The following is a 19,281-nucleotide window of genomic DNA, read 5'->3' as shown; positions in this document are numbered from 1 at the left end:
GGTGTAGCGTGCACCCTGCCACCCTATTTAATTTCTATCATTTCTATCACACTGACTGAAATGACGAAGTACAGAGCTTGACTTGCCCTGTTGACACATTGTCTCCACATATGTCTGAGACACCATTAGATAGGGTACTTCACAATATTATATATAACTAATCCCACACTAATACTGGTGGGAAGAAAGAAGAGATCCCATATTAAATACCAAAGAGAGGTGGTATTACCTTGTGCCAATGGCGTCCCCTCACCCCGACGCGCGTTTCGCCTCCTGCTTCTTCCGGGGGCGTCCGGGCACCTCTCTTTGCAGCTATGGATATTTTCTGGTCAGTCTAGTTACTTCAGTGCGGTCAGCTCAGGATTTTCTATCACCACGGATACTCTATAACAAAGCCACTGTGCTAGTGTTTGTGAGATTGTCTTATGGTGGATAAGTGGGGATCTGGAAGCGGTATTCATATTATATTATACGTTATTTACCACTGCGTGAATATCTTTATTCTAATACTCTAAAGTGTAATACCTACTGGCATTTTTTGAGTGTTTTTTGAGAACGGACCACTTGTGTTTTTCCTTGTCTTTTGGTGTCCCCTACGGTTATTTTGCTTTTTTATTGTTTACTATTTTAAATTTTATTAATAAACATTGGTTTTTAATATGGGATCTCTTCTTTATTCCCACCAGTATTTGTGTGGGATTAGTTATATATACTGTTGACACATTGTACCAACTCCTCATCATACTGATTGTGCAGTAACAGGGTGCAGGGGGCTCAGGTCTCCTAGTCTAGTACACAGTGGGGCTCCCAGGAGGAGACATTTATGACTTATCCTATAAATAGGTGAGAAACGGACACTATGGCAAACTGCATTGTGGTTATAATATGCCATTAATATAAAATGATTGGGGTCCAGCCAATGTAGGTGCTACCTTGCCTTACCTAATTAAGGAGATCTGGCACTTGAGAGAGCCTTATGGTCACGTCAAAAATTCTTCAATGAGCAAAGTCAGATCACCGTTTTTGTTTATTTTTTGCACTTAGATGGAGCACAGACACAGGAAAAAAGACACGCCAGTGCCAGCAAGCAGCCATCACCTATTTGTACAGATGAAGAGCTTGATGTGCTCCAACCTAGGAGAGGAGTTAGAAGTTATATTCTCACTTTATGACAGCAAGGAAAATCGACCAATAAGGTAAGGAGTTTGGTTCACTTGGAAAAAAATGGATACAAATACTTCAGAGTTTTAATAGTATAATAGTTTGTTTTGACTGCCTTGGAGTTAAGCTATAGAGTGACCAGCATCGTACAATAGGGCATTACCCAGCTACTCTAGGCGTTATTACTGCAGTTTTCGCTTTCCTTGCTGCGTTGTGTAAAGCACGACTCTTCTAAAGGCTCGTATAGGTATCCAGCTCCCGCTCCCCACATGTTGGAAAGGTTTCAACGTGACATCGTTTGAAGAAAGGAATCAGTGATCATTGTGGTTGTCCTGGAAACGTCTTTACGACTTTGAAACTCATAGAGAATTAAAACTGCATTATTCTACACCACTATTCTTCCTTGAAATTTATTCCACCAGCATAGCAGGTTTGGTCGATATGAGGTAAGGCCAGTGTAAGGGGTCATAAAAACGGTCTTGTGCCCCAAACACGTCCCAGTTAATTGTATGTATATTGCTGCCTTGTAATGCCATTGAACCGTGTATTTATTGTTGTATATAATTATCTACAGTAATATATAAAGCTGAATGTGTGTGTGTGTGTATGTATGTATGCATGTATTGGCATCTGGGATTGGCATCTGCACCGTCGCAGCTACAGCCACAAAATTTTGCACAGTCACACGTCTGGACCCCGAGAGCGTCATAGTGTCACGGTCAGCTGCAGCCGCAGATGCGGCCCAGCCCATAGACGCCCCCAAACCAACCAAACCCAGAAGGCATGGGGCGCGCGTCCCCCAGGGACGAAACACGGACCCTTTAAACCGCAGAATGGGACCTGGCCTGATTACACCGATACTTCAGGTAAAGAAAGTAAAGTTTACTAAAGTAAAGTCACACAGTACATAAACAAAACATGATGATGTCAGGCTCCCGATTCCACACCTCAAAAGGGTACCACCCAGTGGACCCCAAGGCACCAACGGATCACTGAGGCACAGATAGGCGGGACATCAGGACCCAGGCAGGACATCAGGGTACACGAGGACATCAGGGCTCAGGCAAGACATCAGGTTATAGACAGGACATCAGGACATCTGGACACAAGAAAGACATCAGGACACAGGCAGGGGACCAGGACATCAGGGAACAAACAGGATATCAGGACATCAGGGTCCATGAGGTCATCAAGACACAGGCAGGACATCAGGACATCTGGACCCAGGGTCACCGGCAGACATCAGATAGGAGTCGTTCGGTTCCGGACATCCGACACGACCTACAGGCACCACCAGAGACATCAGGCTCCAAGCTCCAGACAGCCGTCATCAGGTTCCAGACTGCGGTCGACAGGCTCCGGACATATGACCTAGGAAGGAACTCAAGCATGATGGTGCAGACACCGCCGTACTCGACATGAGCCAGACGGGGTTAACACCGCATGGTAGTCAGAGCACAAAGTAGTAGATGCTCAGCAGAAACACCGGTTTCAAGAGACTCAAAGTCACTGGGAGTGATGCTCCAGATGCAGAGGGATTCCAGGAACATAATCACAGCAGACACAGTTCAGACAGGTACAGGACAGGTACAGGATCAAGGATTCGGGCCTGGATATACCGCCTCCAGGACAAGCGCCAGAACAGGACAAAACAGGAATCAAGGCAAGGACTTTGGTACCAAAACATAGACAGGAGAGATTCAGGAACAGAAACACACATAGCAAAGTTAAAGAGCTTTGTGAGTGTAGCTCAGGCCCCGCCCATAGGGCAGGGGAGCTTTATATATGAGCTGCCCCTCAGCAATTGGCTGGAGACAGCATTTGAAGTACACACCCTAACCCTGATAAAAGCAGGGGAGGTGTGGCCGCACACGCCCTAAGCACACACAGAAACCATTACAGCACACACAGTGGAGGATCTAAGGCTCAGGGCACCTGGCTGAGACTGCATGCACTGAGCCACGTGGAAAGTCATGCACCAGCCGCAAATGACCTCACAACCCTCGGACAGCTTCACAGCAGCAACCAAGGACCGCACATGAGGAAGGTATGCAGCAGGGCAAATACCTAAATGCCCATGTATTACTGCGCAGCAGAGCAGGGAACTGAGAAGGCTCCATTAAGGTAACAGCCAGCAGTATCCCAGCTCAAATTAGGGGAAAAGAGTAAGGGGTTAAAGCAAACATATGCATTGTCATGCCAAAAACCAGAAACAGACAGAATGGCATGACACATAGGCTATGTTGTGAGGCAAAATTTTAACCCTGCGCGTTCCAATTCACCAAACAATTTTGCCCCTATCTACAAAATGGGGAAAAAGTGAAAGGAAAAGTGTTGGAGGCAAATTGACAGCTGCCAGATGTGAACAAGGGGGACTTAAAGAATGAGAGCGATGGCGACAAAGAGTATATACCGTACAGTTGCTAAGGTGGGGCCCTGACATGGGATACTCACCACACACGGGGATATGAACACACACACACAAAATGCGCCACACACTACCACGTGCTTGAACACATATACCACCCTCAGCACACATTTCACCACACATACACCAACCTCGCCACATAAAAGTCGAAACACAAAAGTCGCCACTCAAAACTCGCCACATGCAAAACTAGGCTGACGCAAAACTCGCCACACGTGCAAAACTAGCCACAGGTGCAAAACTCACCTCATGGAAAACTCGCCACAAGCAAAACTTGCACACGCGGAAAAATTGCCACATGCACAAAAGTTGCAACACATGCAAAAGTTGCCTCACACAAAACTTGCACATACTCAAAACGCACCACACATAAAACTCGCCACTCTCAAAACTTGCCATGCGCAAAACTTGCTGCACACAACTTGCTGCACTAACCTGTCACATGCAACTCGACACACAAAAAATTGCTACACGCATGTCTCCACACAAAACTTATCTCACAAAAGTCGCTACATGCATGTCTCCACACGCAAATCAACACACAACTTGACACATGAAACTCGCCCTAAAACACACACAAGTCTGGTATTATCCTTCAAAAATAAAAATCTGATTAATAAGCAGACAAACTACAAGAACAACAAATGTACCATATAGGAAATGCGGCAGCTGTCAGTCACATGACCTGTCTATTATGTGTATGTGTGAGCTAATATATACTGCCAGGGGGGAGGGCTTCCTGTTGGCTGGGGATTTATCAGGCTGCCAATAGCAACCAATCACAGCTCAGCTTCTATTTTGCTACAGTTAATTAATCTGAGCTCTGATTGGTTAATATAGGCAAGAAAGGATATTCTCAGTATAACAAAGCTTGTGTGAGGTAATAGCATGTCAGTTATGGCGTGTTGGTGGAAAGGCTGATGTCAGTCACATTACCTCTATGTGAGAGGATATAGAAACTGCCAGATACAGACTATTTTTACCACAATAATGCCTCTTAATGAAAGGAATTCCATGGCACGAATGTCAGCTGATGCGAAAAGAAAAGCTGCATTACGGGCCAATGAAAAATGTGAAGACCGAGAAACAAGGCTGACACACATGAGAACAGCAGCTGCTTCCTCAAGAGCCAATGAACTTTCTGAGCAGAGGGAAGCGAGGCTTGCAGACATGAAAACAAGAGCTGCCTCCTCAAGAGCCAATGAACTTAGTTTTTCCTTTTAATAATTACATTTCTATCTATTTGTTTTGTGGCTTTTGTGTGCAGAATAAATTTTTGTTAAAGAGAACCTGTCACCCCCCTGTGGCCTTTGTAACTAAAAGAGCCACCTTGTGCAGCACTAATGCTGCATTCTGACAAGGTGGCTCTTTTAGTTATGCTCCCTGCACACGCTATAATAAATGCTTATAAAATGTGCCCCCTCATACCGTGAAATCATCCAGGGGGCGGGTCTATCCCCCCCTAATCAGACGCATCACAGCCGTCACTCCGGGCCAGTGCACGCCGGGCGCCGCCTCCTCTTGCTTCATTAGCGTGCCTGGCGCCTGCGCTGTAAGTTCAAAGGGCAGCGCAACTGCGCATGCCCGGAAAAAAAATACTTACAGTGCAGGCACCGGGAACGCTAATGAAGGAAGAGGAGGCGGCGCCCGGCACGCACAGGCCCGGGGTAACGGCTGTGCTGCATCTGATTAGGGGAGAAAGTGGGTACAGCTAATATATATATATATATATAATGTTCCTATGTATATATATTTATATGTTGTGAAGCTAGGGAAAGTACAGTACCTCAAGATTATTATTATTATTATTTATTATTATAGCGCCATTTATTCCATGGCGCTTTACATGTGAGGAGGGGTGTACATAATAAAAACAGGTACAATAAGATGAATACTAGATTGGGTATAACAGTGTATATAGTTGACATAGGAGGAGCCAACCGTGGATAAGATAGAGGGGTTTTCCTGTTTTTAGTCAGTAGGGGCCATAGAGTCGAGTCAGGATGGTCAGCTCCGTAACGTTTTAAGCATAGTGCACAGCTGTCCAGGGCCAATGGGCCAGAAGTGCAGCAGAATAAGTGAGATGGTCGCTCCAAGATGTGGCTGCTTTCTACTTGGGCAGATGCCCTCATGTCTGGCGCGAAATGGACAAAGGAATTCCTGAACGTAGTGAAGGTGAATAGGGAGGACACTGCAGTACCGGTTGAGACCGGATGAACCGGGTACAACCTAAAGGTCATAGGGAAGAGCACAGGGAAAGTGAAGGATGTGAATGGTGCAGTACTCTGTTTTGATGCTGTAACTGCTGTGGACGTGCTGCAATTGAATACGAGTAAAGTTCTATGTTTAAAGATGGAATTGGACTCTGTCTCTCTATGTGCCAGATCAAAGGATGGAGGGTCTCTATGTCTGAGAGGCCTCAGAGAACCAGGCAAGTGAGACAGTGAGACTGTATATATGTGATGCCGGTGGTCAGGGCACGCTAAATCAGACATCTGTGAGGACCATAGTCCTGGCTGCCGCTTACTCCACCACCATTCTATAAAGCTGTGTATCTGCCTTCAACCAAACCTGAAAAGAAGAAAGAGATCTTTTATTATACTCCCATACGGGGTGGTCCGGTCCAAAGGGTGTTGATGTTCTTGGTCCGGCACCTCCCATCTTCTTCCAATCGCCACCCTGCTTCTTGCTTCATGTGGATGACGTTTCACTACATCATCCACACAGTCTCCTCAGCACTGTGCTCCTGCGCAAGCGCACTTTTCTGCCCTGACTAGGCCAGAGTAAAGTACTGCAGTGCGCATGCGCTGGGGCTCTTTGACCTTTCCGGCACCTGCACACTGCAGTGCTTTACTCTGCCCTCAACAGGGCAAAGAAGTGCACCTGCACAAGAGCGTGGTGCCGAGGAGATCAAGTAAGAAGGAGGACTGCATTACAAGAAGAAGAGCAACACCCCTCAGACCGGACCGCCCTGCAGGTGAGTATAATAAAAGCTCTTTTTCTTAGCTTTTGGGTTGGGTTGGGGGCAGAAATACAGCATTATGGAATGATGTATATCAGGCCTGAAAGGTGGTGGCCTTACTTCATATCGGCCAAACCTGGTGATAGCTTCGCTTGAAACCTTTTTAACGTCTTTCAGACTGCCCACTGTAGAAAAATGTCGGCGCTTGCAGGGCCTTGTGCAGCACCAACATTTCTCTTTGTTCGACGGTCTCGCAGTGCTCAGGACCCCCAAGGTCCTGCAAGCACTGCGATTCCTGTGCAGAGCGATAGCTCTGACAAGTAACCTCATCGGAACCTGATTGGATCAGGTCCCAATGATATTAACCCTTTGCTGTGTGCTAGATGCTGTGGTCGTGGCAATTAGAAGTTCATGAGAGAGAGAGCTCTCCTTTACTCACCTCTCTGACGGTCCCCGTGATGTAATGTGATCAAGGGTTTTCATGGCAGCCGTAGGTCACATGATAACTTCCGGGTCTGCCAGCTACGGTGGCCTGTTAGACTAAGGCCGGCTTCACACGTCCTGATATTTCTGGTACCGGAAAACACGTTACCGGAGATATCAGTGTGTGTACTATGCAACACACGTGTGGCAACCGTGTGCCGCATCAGTACCACACAGACAGCCGTTGGGTAAGAAGCGCTACAGCAAGTGCTGTTCCCCTGCGTGTGTTGCTGAAGCCAGCTATCATCCCTTCTCACCTGCTTGGCCGGTGGGCAGGGGACAAAGAATGGAAGACAAAAACAACATGGGGTCCCCTATATTTTTAAACCAACCCAGCAAAAATCGAGGAATCGAGGAAAGCTCCAGAATTGGCGCATCTAATAGATGCGCCTTTTCTGGGCAGCTGCGGGCTGCTGTTTTTAGGTTGGGGTGGCCCATATCCATGGCCCCTTACCAGCCTGAGAATAGCAGCTTGCACCTGTGAGTTTTGCTGGGTTGGTTCAAAAATATATATATGGAGACCCCACGTCGTTCTTTTCTTTCATTCATTCTCTCCTGCTCGCCGGACGAGCAGGGGAGAAGGGATAACAGCCATCTTCAGCACCACACACAGGGGAACAGCAGCTTACAGTAGCGCAGCTTTTCCCGTGGCCATCCGTGCACACGGAGGACAGTGTACACCATTCTCCATGTGCACGTGTGTGGCACGTTTTGCGGCCTGTGTGTCCGGATAAAAACGGACATGTCTGCGTGTTATGCACACAGTCAGTGAAAACACGCTGACATGTGCATAGAGTATTCATTTGAATGGGTCTACGTGTGTCAGTGTCTCCGGTACATGAGAAAATTGTCACTAAATGTATCGGAGGCACCGACATGTGAAACCGGCTTAAGCCAGCAGCTGAGTCTATCAGGCGATCTGCCAGTGTAAAACTGGCTGGTCTCATGCAATGCATGTGTATTGCAATGCATGAGACCAGTAATCAAAAAATAAAAATTGAAGTACCATACAGGGACCAAGTAAAGAAAAAAGAAAAAAAAGTTAAAATATGTTTTAAAACTGAAAAATAAATAATCATAAATTCAAAAAAGAGAAAATATTGAACCAATAAATATGTATATTTATGTAAAAAACAAAAAAAAAAACACATATTTGGTATCTCGGAGTCTGGAACAACCCAACCTAGAAAACAGCCCCACTAGTTTACTTCTTTTGTGCATCCTGTAAAAGAATAACAAAACTTTTGCTTTTTCATTGTAAAAAAGGTACCAATGGAAATGTCATCTTGTCCCGCGAAAAACAAGGCACCATGCAGCTCCATCAGGGGAAAAATAAAAGTTATAGCTCTCATGATAAAGCAATGCGAAAACAATTCTGTTTTCTATAAAGTAGTTTTTAGTGTGTAAAAGTGGCAAAACTTAAAAAAAAAAACCAAAAACTATATAAATGGGATAAGGCTGTAATCGTGCTGACACAATGAATAAAGTTGCCTTACTTTTTTTAATTTATTTTACCACATGCAGAACGACGTTAAAAAACAAAAAAAAACTAATCCTGGCGAAAGATTCCCTATAAAGGATAAGGTCACACAGGGCGTTTTTGCGGCTTTTTTTTTTTCTGCAGCAAAACCTGATCTTCTTGGCAGGAAAGAAGCTGCGCCAAAAACACAGGTTTAGGTGTGTTTTTGTTGCATTTTTTCATGTTTTTTTTTTCTCTTTGTGCATGCCAATAAAGTTGAGTGCACACAGAGAAAAAAAAAAACCGCCTGTAGATTGAGTAAATAGAATGAATAGATAGATTGATAGAATAGATAGAATGAATGTATAGATTGATAGAATAGATAGATACATTACCTGCGGTATCCTCTTCCCTAACATTTTCTCACGGTGCAGGGGTTACCTCAGGTCAGGCTGTGAGGGAGCGCAGGCTCGGTGACGTCACCACTAGTGCGCAGGAGCGGCAGATGAATACTCTCATCCTCCGCTCCTGCTCTCAATGTAATTAGCAGTAGCAGGTGTCAGATGATGGGATCAGTTGTCCCATCACCTGACACCAGTGACCGGAGGTAAACTTTATACCCCCGATCACAGCTGAGCGTTCCCCACTGTCTTCTGATGGCGTGGGAACCGCGTCTCTCTGACCGGTGGGGAGCATCCATTCAAGTCAATGGGTGGAAAATGCTGAAAAAACACTGGAAAACCGCTGAAAGAAGTGACATACTCTATGTCCAAAAAACGCAGCAAAGCACAAAATACTGATCACACAAAAAAACAATGTGTGCGCATCAGATTTCTGACATCTCATAGGCTTTGCTGGTACTGTAAAAAGCAGCTGAAAATTGGCATAAAAAGCAGCAAAAACGCCCTGTGTGAACTTACCCTTATGAGGCAGAAAGAGGCACTGTGGATGCCATAGGACCTGTGATCCGGCGGTGTCGTCTTTTTAGACATGCATAAAAGTGCCGTCTGCCACAGTTTTGTGCACCTCTAAAAAGGACAACGCTGAACATCGGCCAGACGGAGCCCAAAGTAACTCTGCTGCCTCATTATAGTGAATGGATCCCGCGGGATCACATCATGAATCACATCACTCAGAGATTCAGATGGAAACTCGGATGTAAGTGGTCAGCATAAACGTGATCCCAAATGTTACGTAAAATGTTCAACTCAATCTATAAAAAATGCCCCCACTCAGGTCCGTCTTTATTAACTGAAATATAGGGGGCTTCCACGTTAATGGTGGTACAAAGGCCCTGGAAAAACTAAAATTCTCCTCACTACACAAAATAAATTCAGCAAATTCTCCGCTCCCAAATTCCTCCCCCCCCCTCCCTTCTGAGCCCCGCAGTGTGCCTAAACTACATTTGGCAATTCTGTAGTGACGGGAGCCCACCTAATTTACGGGTGCATGTGTCCAGAAGCACGAGCTGGGCATAATATACTGGTTCTGGTTCTCCAAGAGGCAAACGGCACTACATCCCTCCTGAGTCTCGCCGTGTGGCTAGGCAGTACTGTATAGCCACATATGGGGTATTGCCATGTTCAGCAGAAAATGGGGGACACATTTTGGCACCAATTTTACCTATTGTCCATTCGCATCTGCTGGCTGACAAGCTGAGTGGTGGAAGATGGATGCATCGTCCTCCCCCAATGTATTCACCACTGTCTGCATCCAAAAGATGTGATGACAGCCAGCGGCTGCGAATGAGCACTGGGCCGGGGAGGGCACGTGCAGCCCGTGGGCCACTTATTGAGCTTTTTGGCTGTCTGTCCGGGGGCTGGACTGGAACATCTAGAGCAGGGGTCCCCAACTCCAGTCCTCAAGGCCCACCACCAAAAATGATTCCGCTACTATACAGTATAATCTGTTAGAGGTGCTTACTGTCTACTCACAGCACAGACTACCCTCGCTGGGTAGGCTGCTTCTAGGCTACAGCCTTCTGTGCAGGAGCCAAGGATCATAAGGTTTTATAGTGCCTGCTCCCGCATTGAAGACATTAGCGAGGAGTGATAAACAGCTGCTGCCCCCAGCACAGCCCCTGGGAGGTCCATGCTGTGAGATAATAGCAAAAATCTCTATCCGAGTGATTTAGAAAAGGTATTGTACTGCAATGTCCTGCTCTATAGTATAATCATTTTGTTTTGTGTTTTTAAAGAGGTTCAGCACTTTGAAAAGTAAAGCTTCACATTGAAGCCACATGACATGACCAGGTTTTTGTCACCTAATCTAAGAGCAACATAGTGTAGAGACAGAGACCCTGATTCTAGCGATGTGTCACCTACTGGTCTGCTTAGTGTAGATTTGATAAAATCACTGTTTTTTATTTGAAGGAGATTATTATTAGAGGACTAGTAAACCTGCTGCCAGGTAGTCAAATATTTGTGAGCTCTGTATAACCCTGCCTCCATATCATTCTACCTATGCACAGTGCACACAGCTGCCAATCTGTGGTGTGGGCGGCATTATACAAAGCTCAGCTTTCAGAGAACTGCTAGATCTTCAGTGGATAAAACAGTGATTTTATCAAAATGACAGCAAGTAGCCCAGTAAGTGATACATCACTGGATTCAGTGTCTATGCCCCTACATTATGCTTCTCCGATTGGGTAAGGGTACTTTCACACTAGCGTTTTTTTAAATCCGTCACAATGCGTCGTTTTGCAGAAAAAACGCATCCTGCAAAAGTGCTTGCAGGATGCGTTTTTTTCCCCATACACTTCTATTGACGACGCATTTGCGACGGATTTGCACACTTCGCATCCGTCTTGCGACGAATGCGTCGTGCTTTGGCGGACCGTCGGGAGAAAAAAACCCTACATGTAACGTTTTTTTCTCCCGACGGACCCCTTTTCCAACCGCGCATGCGCGGCCGGAACTCCGCCCCCACCTCCCCGCACCTTACAATGGGACGGCGGATGCGCCGGAAAAATGCATCCGCTGCCTCCATTGTGCAATGCAGCAAACGCTAGCGTCGGAATCTCTCCTCGACGCATTGCGACGGGGAGATTCCGACACTAGTGGGAAAGAAGCCTAACACAATCTTAGGGACTGATCACTGTAAAATAATTGGGCAACAATGTTTAATCGTGTAACTTAAGCACTGCTGTAGCTCTTGTCTGTGGCTAATAGAGGGAGCACACAAGGGGCAACCTCCCTCTTTGTCGACTGTGTGCCCTAAGTGAGAGGGATTGCTCTGATGGAGGAGGATGGAGCATGCTGCACCATTCTTTCTGTACCTAGCCATTTGATGTGCAGTTGACTAAAGCCTTTCTTCTTAAAGGAGGCAATGCACAATAGATGTCCGCCCTATGTCAGTGGGAATCTGGCCTAATATACTTTTTACTGGGACTGCTTATACTGTAATTGGGGGCCGCCCAATTGAATTGAGGAAGATGAAAAAACCTAACCTTTATGACATGTGACAATTAGAAATGTAAATGCTCTCTCTCCAAAACAATATCATAGAAGGTAATGTATCCGCTTGTTAGTTACTTGCTTAAAATTAGGTGCATCGAAAATAGTTACCATTTCTAAACAGTTAAATAAGGATTTCTTGTAATTGGTTTCAGGCCACGACTCCTGCAAACTTAAAATATCTTGCATAATAAATTTCAGATGTAAAATATCAAAGCTTTGAACACTCTACACATGAAAGAGAAAAGTTGCCCAAACGCCCAGAATGTATTTTCTTCTCTTTTCTCTTGATAATTCCCAGATTTGGAGGTGATTAACTGTGTTAGTATATCTGCTAATATTCTGCTTTACTATTGGGCCAATAGAAGGGAAAAGTAACGTACAAGTAGAGAACTACTGTAATGTGCGGCCATTGTCTGTAAGTAATCTGATGATTCCACAATATCGAACGTTCTGAACGAGGTAGTGTCGGATATTTTAGTTTCATGGTTATTTAGAGGGGCTATCATGATGTCTGTGACAATATTGCTACGCCCTCTCTGAGCGCCACTTTTCACAGATTTGGAAAGAGGCTGTGTATATTGCTCCACTACGTTTTTTAGTTTGTTTATTCCTTTTGTTACTTGCTGATGATGCGGTACAGTACATGATGTGGGTTGTTTAGTATTACGGTATTTCATATTCACATATTTGATGCACTAAAGCCCAAAGAAACTTTAATTTTTAAGATTCTAAATATTAAAAGTTTACATCAGTGGGCAGAATAGACGGTAGTTGAGAGATGAAAAACTCCATTTGGGTTGGCTGCGGTTTTAATTGGCATCTTTGTCCTGATTTCACTTGCATGTTGAGACTGTCAGTGCATGCGTAGGAAGCTTTGTAGCATAAAAAAATGGCTTCTTAGGAGAAAAAAGGCGCTCTCGGCGAGGTACTAATCATTACTTGTGAGCAACAGTCTTCTCAGATGGAGACATTTCCTTCATTTTAATCACAAACACCCAATTAAAAGGCCTAAGTGGATGTTGCTCATTATGAATACACTTGTTAACATGTTGTGAGAAATATCTACACCAGTTGTTCTTTTTTTATATTTTAATATTGCCCTTCTGCAAATTTCTCACTTTTCTTTACCAACTAGCGAGCTGGGGGGGCTGCTCCTCTGGATGTTTGCTATGCCCACGCTACAATCCAGAAAGACATCAATTCACAATCTAGTACCCGTATTAGAGGATATTCTAAGGTAGGAGGGCAGCTGATAATGTGTGTGTTTGTAGTTCACCAAGATTAATTATTTTATTGGGTTTTCTTTCAACATCTAGTTGTGTAATTGTTACAAACAATTCTGGATTTTTTTCTGGTACAGGTTTTGGCGCTGATCGTATCTTGGCCATGGTTGGTTGCACATGCCCATCCAGGAGCCTCCAGCAAGTGTGTGGTAGTAGAGGATGAGGGAAAAACAAATTAAAGGGAGTCTGTCAACTCTTAAAACTGACTTTAAACTAGTTAAAGATTATTTTCGGGAACTTAACCATTATGTAAAATTATACTGGTACTGTAAAGTTTGGTAATTTGTATTTATTATAAAACAGTTTTATTACGTATATAACTAACAGGGGCTTTTGTGACCCCCTCATTTATTATCCTCTGCCCTTCCCCTTATAGTGATTGAGCAGGCAGCACTCCAAAACAAATTCTTGCAAAGTCCTTAGCCGTGCACATGCTGACTTTGCAGGGCCAAGAGCACACACAGTGTCAGTGTATGTAGGAGCATTCTCCTTTCTTTCCTGTGTGTAGCAGCCGATTGCTGCACACAATCACATAGCAGCGGCCGGCCACTACACGCAGGAGGAATATGACGGTGTACACTTGGAGCGCCCCCAGACACAGGGCCGCGGGGTACTCGGTCCTGGGTTGTCACGGTGGCTAGACCTGGTCCGTGACCCTGCTAAGGGACGTCCAATAAAAGGTGATAGTGCGTAGTGCAGAACGCGAGGAATAACAAGGACACAGGGTTGCAGTTTCTTTACCTTTTTACTGAAGGTTTCAGGATCCGCAATCCAGAGCACTGCTAACAGGGCTGGCTGAGACCGGCCGGTCCGAAGACACATCCAGAGTTCCCTTTGCAGGTGGAAATCAGTGTCTACCTTCTAGCGCCTGTGTGTTGTAGTCCTTCCCTGCTGAGCACCACGGGATAGTCCTCACAACTGTCGTATCTGTCATCTCTCTTCTCTCCGTCCCCCAGTATGATATGGCTAGGATGCACCCGTATGACAGGTAGGCCTGGAGTTATTCTGGAACCCTAGCGATGCCCCTCTCCCACAATTGCCTCCTATGTCCGTTCAGGTGATTTAAGTTAGACAGCCAACCTGTAGTTAACTGTCCTGCCGCTGTTTGAAGTAATGCGTAGAGTCTGTTACTTCCTCGGTGCTCCGGCTACCGGCTACGCGCTTCAGCAGGATGTTGCCGTTCTTGGGTCACGACTCCTACTGGCTAACCGATGTTTACCATGGTTACCAGCGTAAACGTAAAAAAAAAAAAAACACTACATACTTACATTCCGGTGTCTGTCCCCCGGCGCTGTGCTTCTCTGCACTGTGTAAGCGCCGGCCGAAAAGCAGAGCACAAGGGTGACGTCACCGCTGTGCTTTCCGGCTGGCGCTCACAGTCAGTGCAGAGAAGCACAGCGCCGGGGGACAGACACCGGAATGTAAGTATGTAGTGTTTTTTTTTTTTTTTTTACGTGTACGCTGGTAACCAGGGTAAACATCGGGTTACTAAGCGCGGCTTTGTGCTTAGTAACCCGATGTTTACCCTGGTTACCAGGGGACCTTGGCATTGTTGGTCGCTGGAGAGCTGTCTGTGTGACTGCTCTCCAGCGACCACACAGCGATGCTGCAGCGATCGGGATCGTTGTCTAGATCGCTGCAGCGTCGCTAAATGTGACGGTACCCTAAGTCATATTGCACGACTCGTTAAAGGGTTGATTGTGACTTGTAGGATTGCTCTTTTTCTCAGAAGAGGCAATTTGCATATATAAGATCTAGGGATTTTCATCGGGCAGTGCTCCAAAGCGAGCACTGTCAATCAACGTAAGGGAGAGGATTGTAATTGAGCAGGGAGCAACAGTGAACTGAGCGCTTGGCAACACCAAGGGTGCACCTAAGCCCTCTCTTTTACATATATAATATAATTGCATTTATATAAAATTAAACTACTAAATTTAACAGTAACAGTATGATTTATTTTATAGGGACTAATTCCCTTATTGTATTTGAATGTCAAAATATTATATTTCAGTGTTGGGGTGACAGACTGCCTTTAAACTGAGGTCATTGCTTTTTGCCTGGACTGCTAAATCTCTGCATGCAATAGAGAACTTGTGTAGTCGAGAATGGTAGACTATTCAGTTATGTTTAGATCCCAGAGCTAAAGGTTTCTTTTCTGTTTAGTGGTTTTGAAACGCACAGTTGGTAATGCTCTAATAATGCAAAATCAGAAATAGAAGATTGAATATACAGAGCATACATTTATAAATTCTAGAGGTATTATGGCAAATGACTGTTTATAAATCAGTAGAACCCAACTCATCTGCTCTCCAGGTAAGGCCTCTTTCACACTTCCGTCTTTCTTTTTCCGTTACAATGCGTCATTTTGTGAAAAAAAAACTGATCCAGCAAATGTTTCGGCTGGATCCGTTTGTTTCTCATAGACTTGTATTAGCGACGGATTGTTACGGATGGCCTTCTGTTTCATCCGTCATGCACTGGCTCCGTCGTAAAATTGCTGACCGTCGGGTGGAGGCAGCGCACAGAGGAACGTTTTTCTGTACGTCAGAAAATTGCTCAGCGACGGATCCCATGTCGTTGGCTATAATGGAAGCCTATGGACTCGCCACTACGTCATCACAGGTCATTGTCTCGCTAGGCATTCCTGGGAACGGGAGCTGCCGGCAGCATCGCGAGCATCGGGAAGGCTGCGGGGGACGCCGAAAGGTAAGAATATCACGATTTTTAATTGTTTTAATTATTTTTAACCTGGGTTGTGTTGTGTATGCGTTTTTGCAGCGGAAAAACGTGGAGAAGACGCATACACAATGTGTGCACTTAGCCTCGATGGATACGTTAAAAAAAACGGACCCTGTGCATCCGTTTTTTACAATCTGCACAGGATCCGTCTTTTAAACATTTTGACGGATTGTGACTGATTGTAAAAAACGGAAGTGTGAAAGAGGCCTAACAAGCAACAAGGTATATTTACAATGGTCTTTCTGCCAGCGGATTGGTGGAAATCAAAATTAAAATCAGGACATATTGGGAACGCGGTATCTGTCTGATGTTTGCGTTGAGTACATTGTGGGCTATGAGCTGATAGGTGGGGCAGTAGTCAATGGGGTTCTCGAATAATCTGCACTGTTTTGGCCCTGCTCTTCAAGACTTGTCTTCCTATCTCTCTGTTCTGCCACAGCGGTGCACTCTGTCCTTACCTGCAATCCATTGACATCAGTTTTACCTGTAAGTCAAGGGAGGGCCGTTGTAAAAAAAGCTACATTCATTGCTTGACTAGCCTGAAATGCTGCCCTATTTAATACTGCATTGGAAGTGTTCGGACTTCGTAGTATTAATTCCATCCCAGGCTTCCCTACAAACACTCCTTTGTGCACACTGCTTAAATGCAACTTTTGAAAAATGTTTGACAACTAGGGACTAATGGTCACCATAAAGCCATGTCTACTATGTGGAATCCATATAGGTCTGTAAACATCAAGGGATACAAGTGGGAGTCCTCTAGTATTTCTACATAATACTTTACACCATGTGATGTGCATGATGCTATTTTTTTTAACACAAATCAACTATTTCAGTTCCAACTTTAATTTTCTTTGTAAAATGAGAAAAAAATATTTTTGTTACTTTTATGAGGAAAGATAAGGGTTAACCACAGTTCAGGGTGAAGGATCTATTTGCTTGTACAGAAGAATTTTTAGTGGTAAAATCCCATGTTGACCTGCTTAGATTAATCTCTTCAATTTTAGTTATTTTTTAATCTCTCTTCTTCTCAAGACAGCTGAAATGGTAAAGCATTTTTTCATGTGTGCAGGTGCAAAAGCAGTCTGGATTCCCTCCTAGAACTTGTGACACATGGCATTGGAGGGTGGCTGCATTGTACTCTCTGGTGTCCTTTTAGTAAGCATTCAGAATGTCATGCCACATGGTAAATCAAAATACCAGAATCTTATTAACGTGAATTCAGAGTAACTTCAAAGTAGTTCACCATTTTTAATTTTAATATAATTCGATCTAATTTGATATATGGTTCTTTGCTGCTTAGCCCCATTGTCCTATCCAGACAGTGATGAGTATTGATGAATTACCATGCTAAAATAACTGCATGATCGCTTGCATCTGGGCTTCTGAGCCATAAGCAAAATTTCACAATATTAGGATTGTCAAAATAAGATTTTCATTAAAGGAGATCTCCAGGAATAAGGGGCAAAAAGAAAATACATTTCTTTATAAATAAATTCCTTAAATACATTTATGTTGCAAATGATTGTGAAACATTTCAAATGGACGCTGTTCTGTCTGACAATAATAGAAGAGATGCTTGTAAATGTAGTAGAAAGTTTTGCATGGGTGGCCTTGCGATAACCTATACCATGTACTGTGAAGCTATATTTTGGAATGAGCAGCCACTTCTTACATCAGCATCCCTCATATCTACAGTGTTAGATGAGAAAGAAGGTGAACAGCAATGTGAGGAGAGTCTTCCTACCTCAGCACCCCTGATATCTCATAAATTAGATTAGAAAGATGGTGGACACCAGTGTGAGCTGCCACGTCTTGGCTCAGCACTCATGGTATCTCCAGTATGAGATCAGAAAGACAGGATGGACAGCAAAATGACGTATCGACGGACGTCATGAAAATAGGTAAAAACGTGTGCGACGGATCCAGTGTAATGACGGATCCGTTGTACAGAAATTCCGGGAATTTAATGTCCGGGGACGAGAGAGAAAGAGAGCAAAGTACTGCAGTGTGCAGGCACTGGGAAAGGTCAGAGAGGCCCGACGCCTGCGCACTGCAGTACTTTGCTCTGATCTCAACAGGGCAGACAAGGTGCGCCTGTGCCATAACTGCAGCGTGAAGACACGAAGAGGACGTCATCGTAAGAAGATGGGAGGCCCCGGACCGGACGGCAACGCCCATTGGATCGGACTGCAGTGGGAACATCCCTGGGTGAGTATAATCTAACCTCTTTTTCTCATCTTTCAGGATACATCAGGGGCTTATCTACAGCATTACAGAATGCTGTAGATAAGCCCCTGATGCTGGTGGGCTTAGCTCATCTACGATTTTGGGGGTGACACGTTCCCTTTAATGATTTCTTCCAGGCTTCGGGCGTGCAGTGCCTGTAAGAAATATCTGCCTGCTGACTAAATTATAATAGCACCCCCCTCCTACGCACGTACATTGAACAGTGACGTGCAGTTGCGGAGCTGTAATCCCACGCATGCGCCATCCACTTATGCTGTTATGTGAACCTCATCCGCTCTTCTATGGGCAGAGTCTTCATCGATGTTCTGCGCAGGCACCATCGAGTCTCTGTGCACTAGCAAAGACTCTCCTGCGTAGAAGATCGATGAAGACTCTGCCCATAGAAGGGCGGATAAGGTTCACGAAACCGCAAAAGTGGTTGGCGCATGCGCGGGATTACAGCTCCGTAACTGCACGTCACAGGTCAGTGTGATGTGCATAGGAGGGGATGCTATTATAATGAAGCGAGGAGGCATGGAGGAGAAGGCATCTGCCCATACTGCTGCGCGCAGGCAGTGTCAGAGGGCACACGGAAACACGTGGGCTAAGTCCAGACAGGATGCGATCTGGGCAGCAGAGCACTGTCAATCAAAACCAAGGAATGTCCTAATAAAATCAAGGGGGCGTAACAGCGCTCTCAGCCCTTGACCATGACAGGGATGCACAAAGCCCCTAATTTGCATTGTGCCACTACAAAGTACCATGATAGTATGGGCTATGTCTCCTGTATCACTGTACAGCTAGTTCACTATACTTTTTGGGGTGACAGGCTCACGTTAATAAAATTATTGTCACTGTTTTTCCTAGACGCCAGTCAGCAGTGTTGATTTCCGGAAACTTTCCATGATCAGACTAGATAAATAAAGTTGCTGTATCTCATTCTGCTTCTTTTTTTTGGTCTATTTCCCTTACACAATCTTTCAGGCTGTAGCAAAGATCCAGACTGACAGTTTCAGCAATTACCATTGCAAAGCTGACATTTTGTCAGGTTTGTAACACGCATTGAATATTTAATAATT

At 44.9% G+C, this 19,281-nt stretch overlaps 1 protein-coding gene across 7 annotated transcripts in view; it reads left to right on the top strand.

Moving 5' to 3' along the window:
• Positions 1–19,281, top strand: part of DOCK4 (dedicator of cytokinesis 4) — a 488,246-nt gene that overhangs the window by 201,811 nt on the left and 267,154 nt on the right. For all 7 annotated transcript variants that reach the window (XM_069764796.1, XM_069764797.1, XM_069764795.1 and 4 more), the window contains exon 8: positions 1,045–1,196. In XM_069764796.1, coding sequence (XP_069620897.1) covers positions 1,045–1,196 — 152 coding nt within the window. The remainder of the gene's footprint in view (positions 1–1,044; positions 1,197–19,281) is intronic.

This window comes from Ranitomeya imitator, chromosome 4 (genome assembly GCF_032444005.1).
Source record: "Ranitomeya imitator isolate aRanImi1 chromosome 4, aRanImi1.pri, whole genome shotgun sequence".
Lineage (NCBI taxonomy): Eukaryota > Metazoa > Chordata > Amphibia > Anura > Dendrobatidae > Ranitomeya > Ranitomeya imitator.
This window is presented reverse-complemented; position numbering and strand designations above follow the sequence as displayed.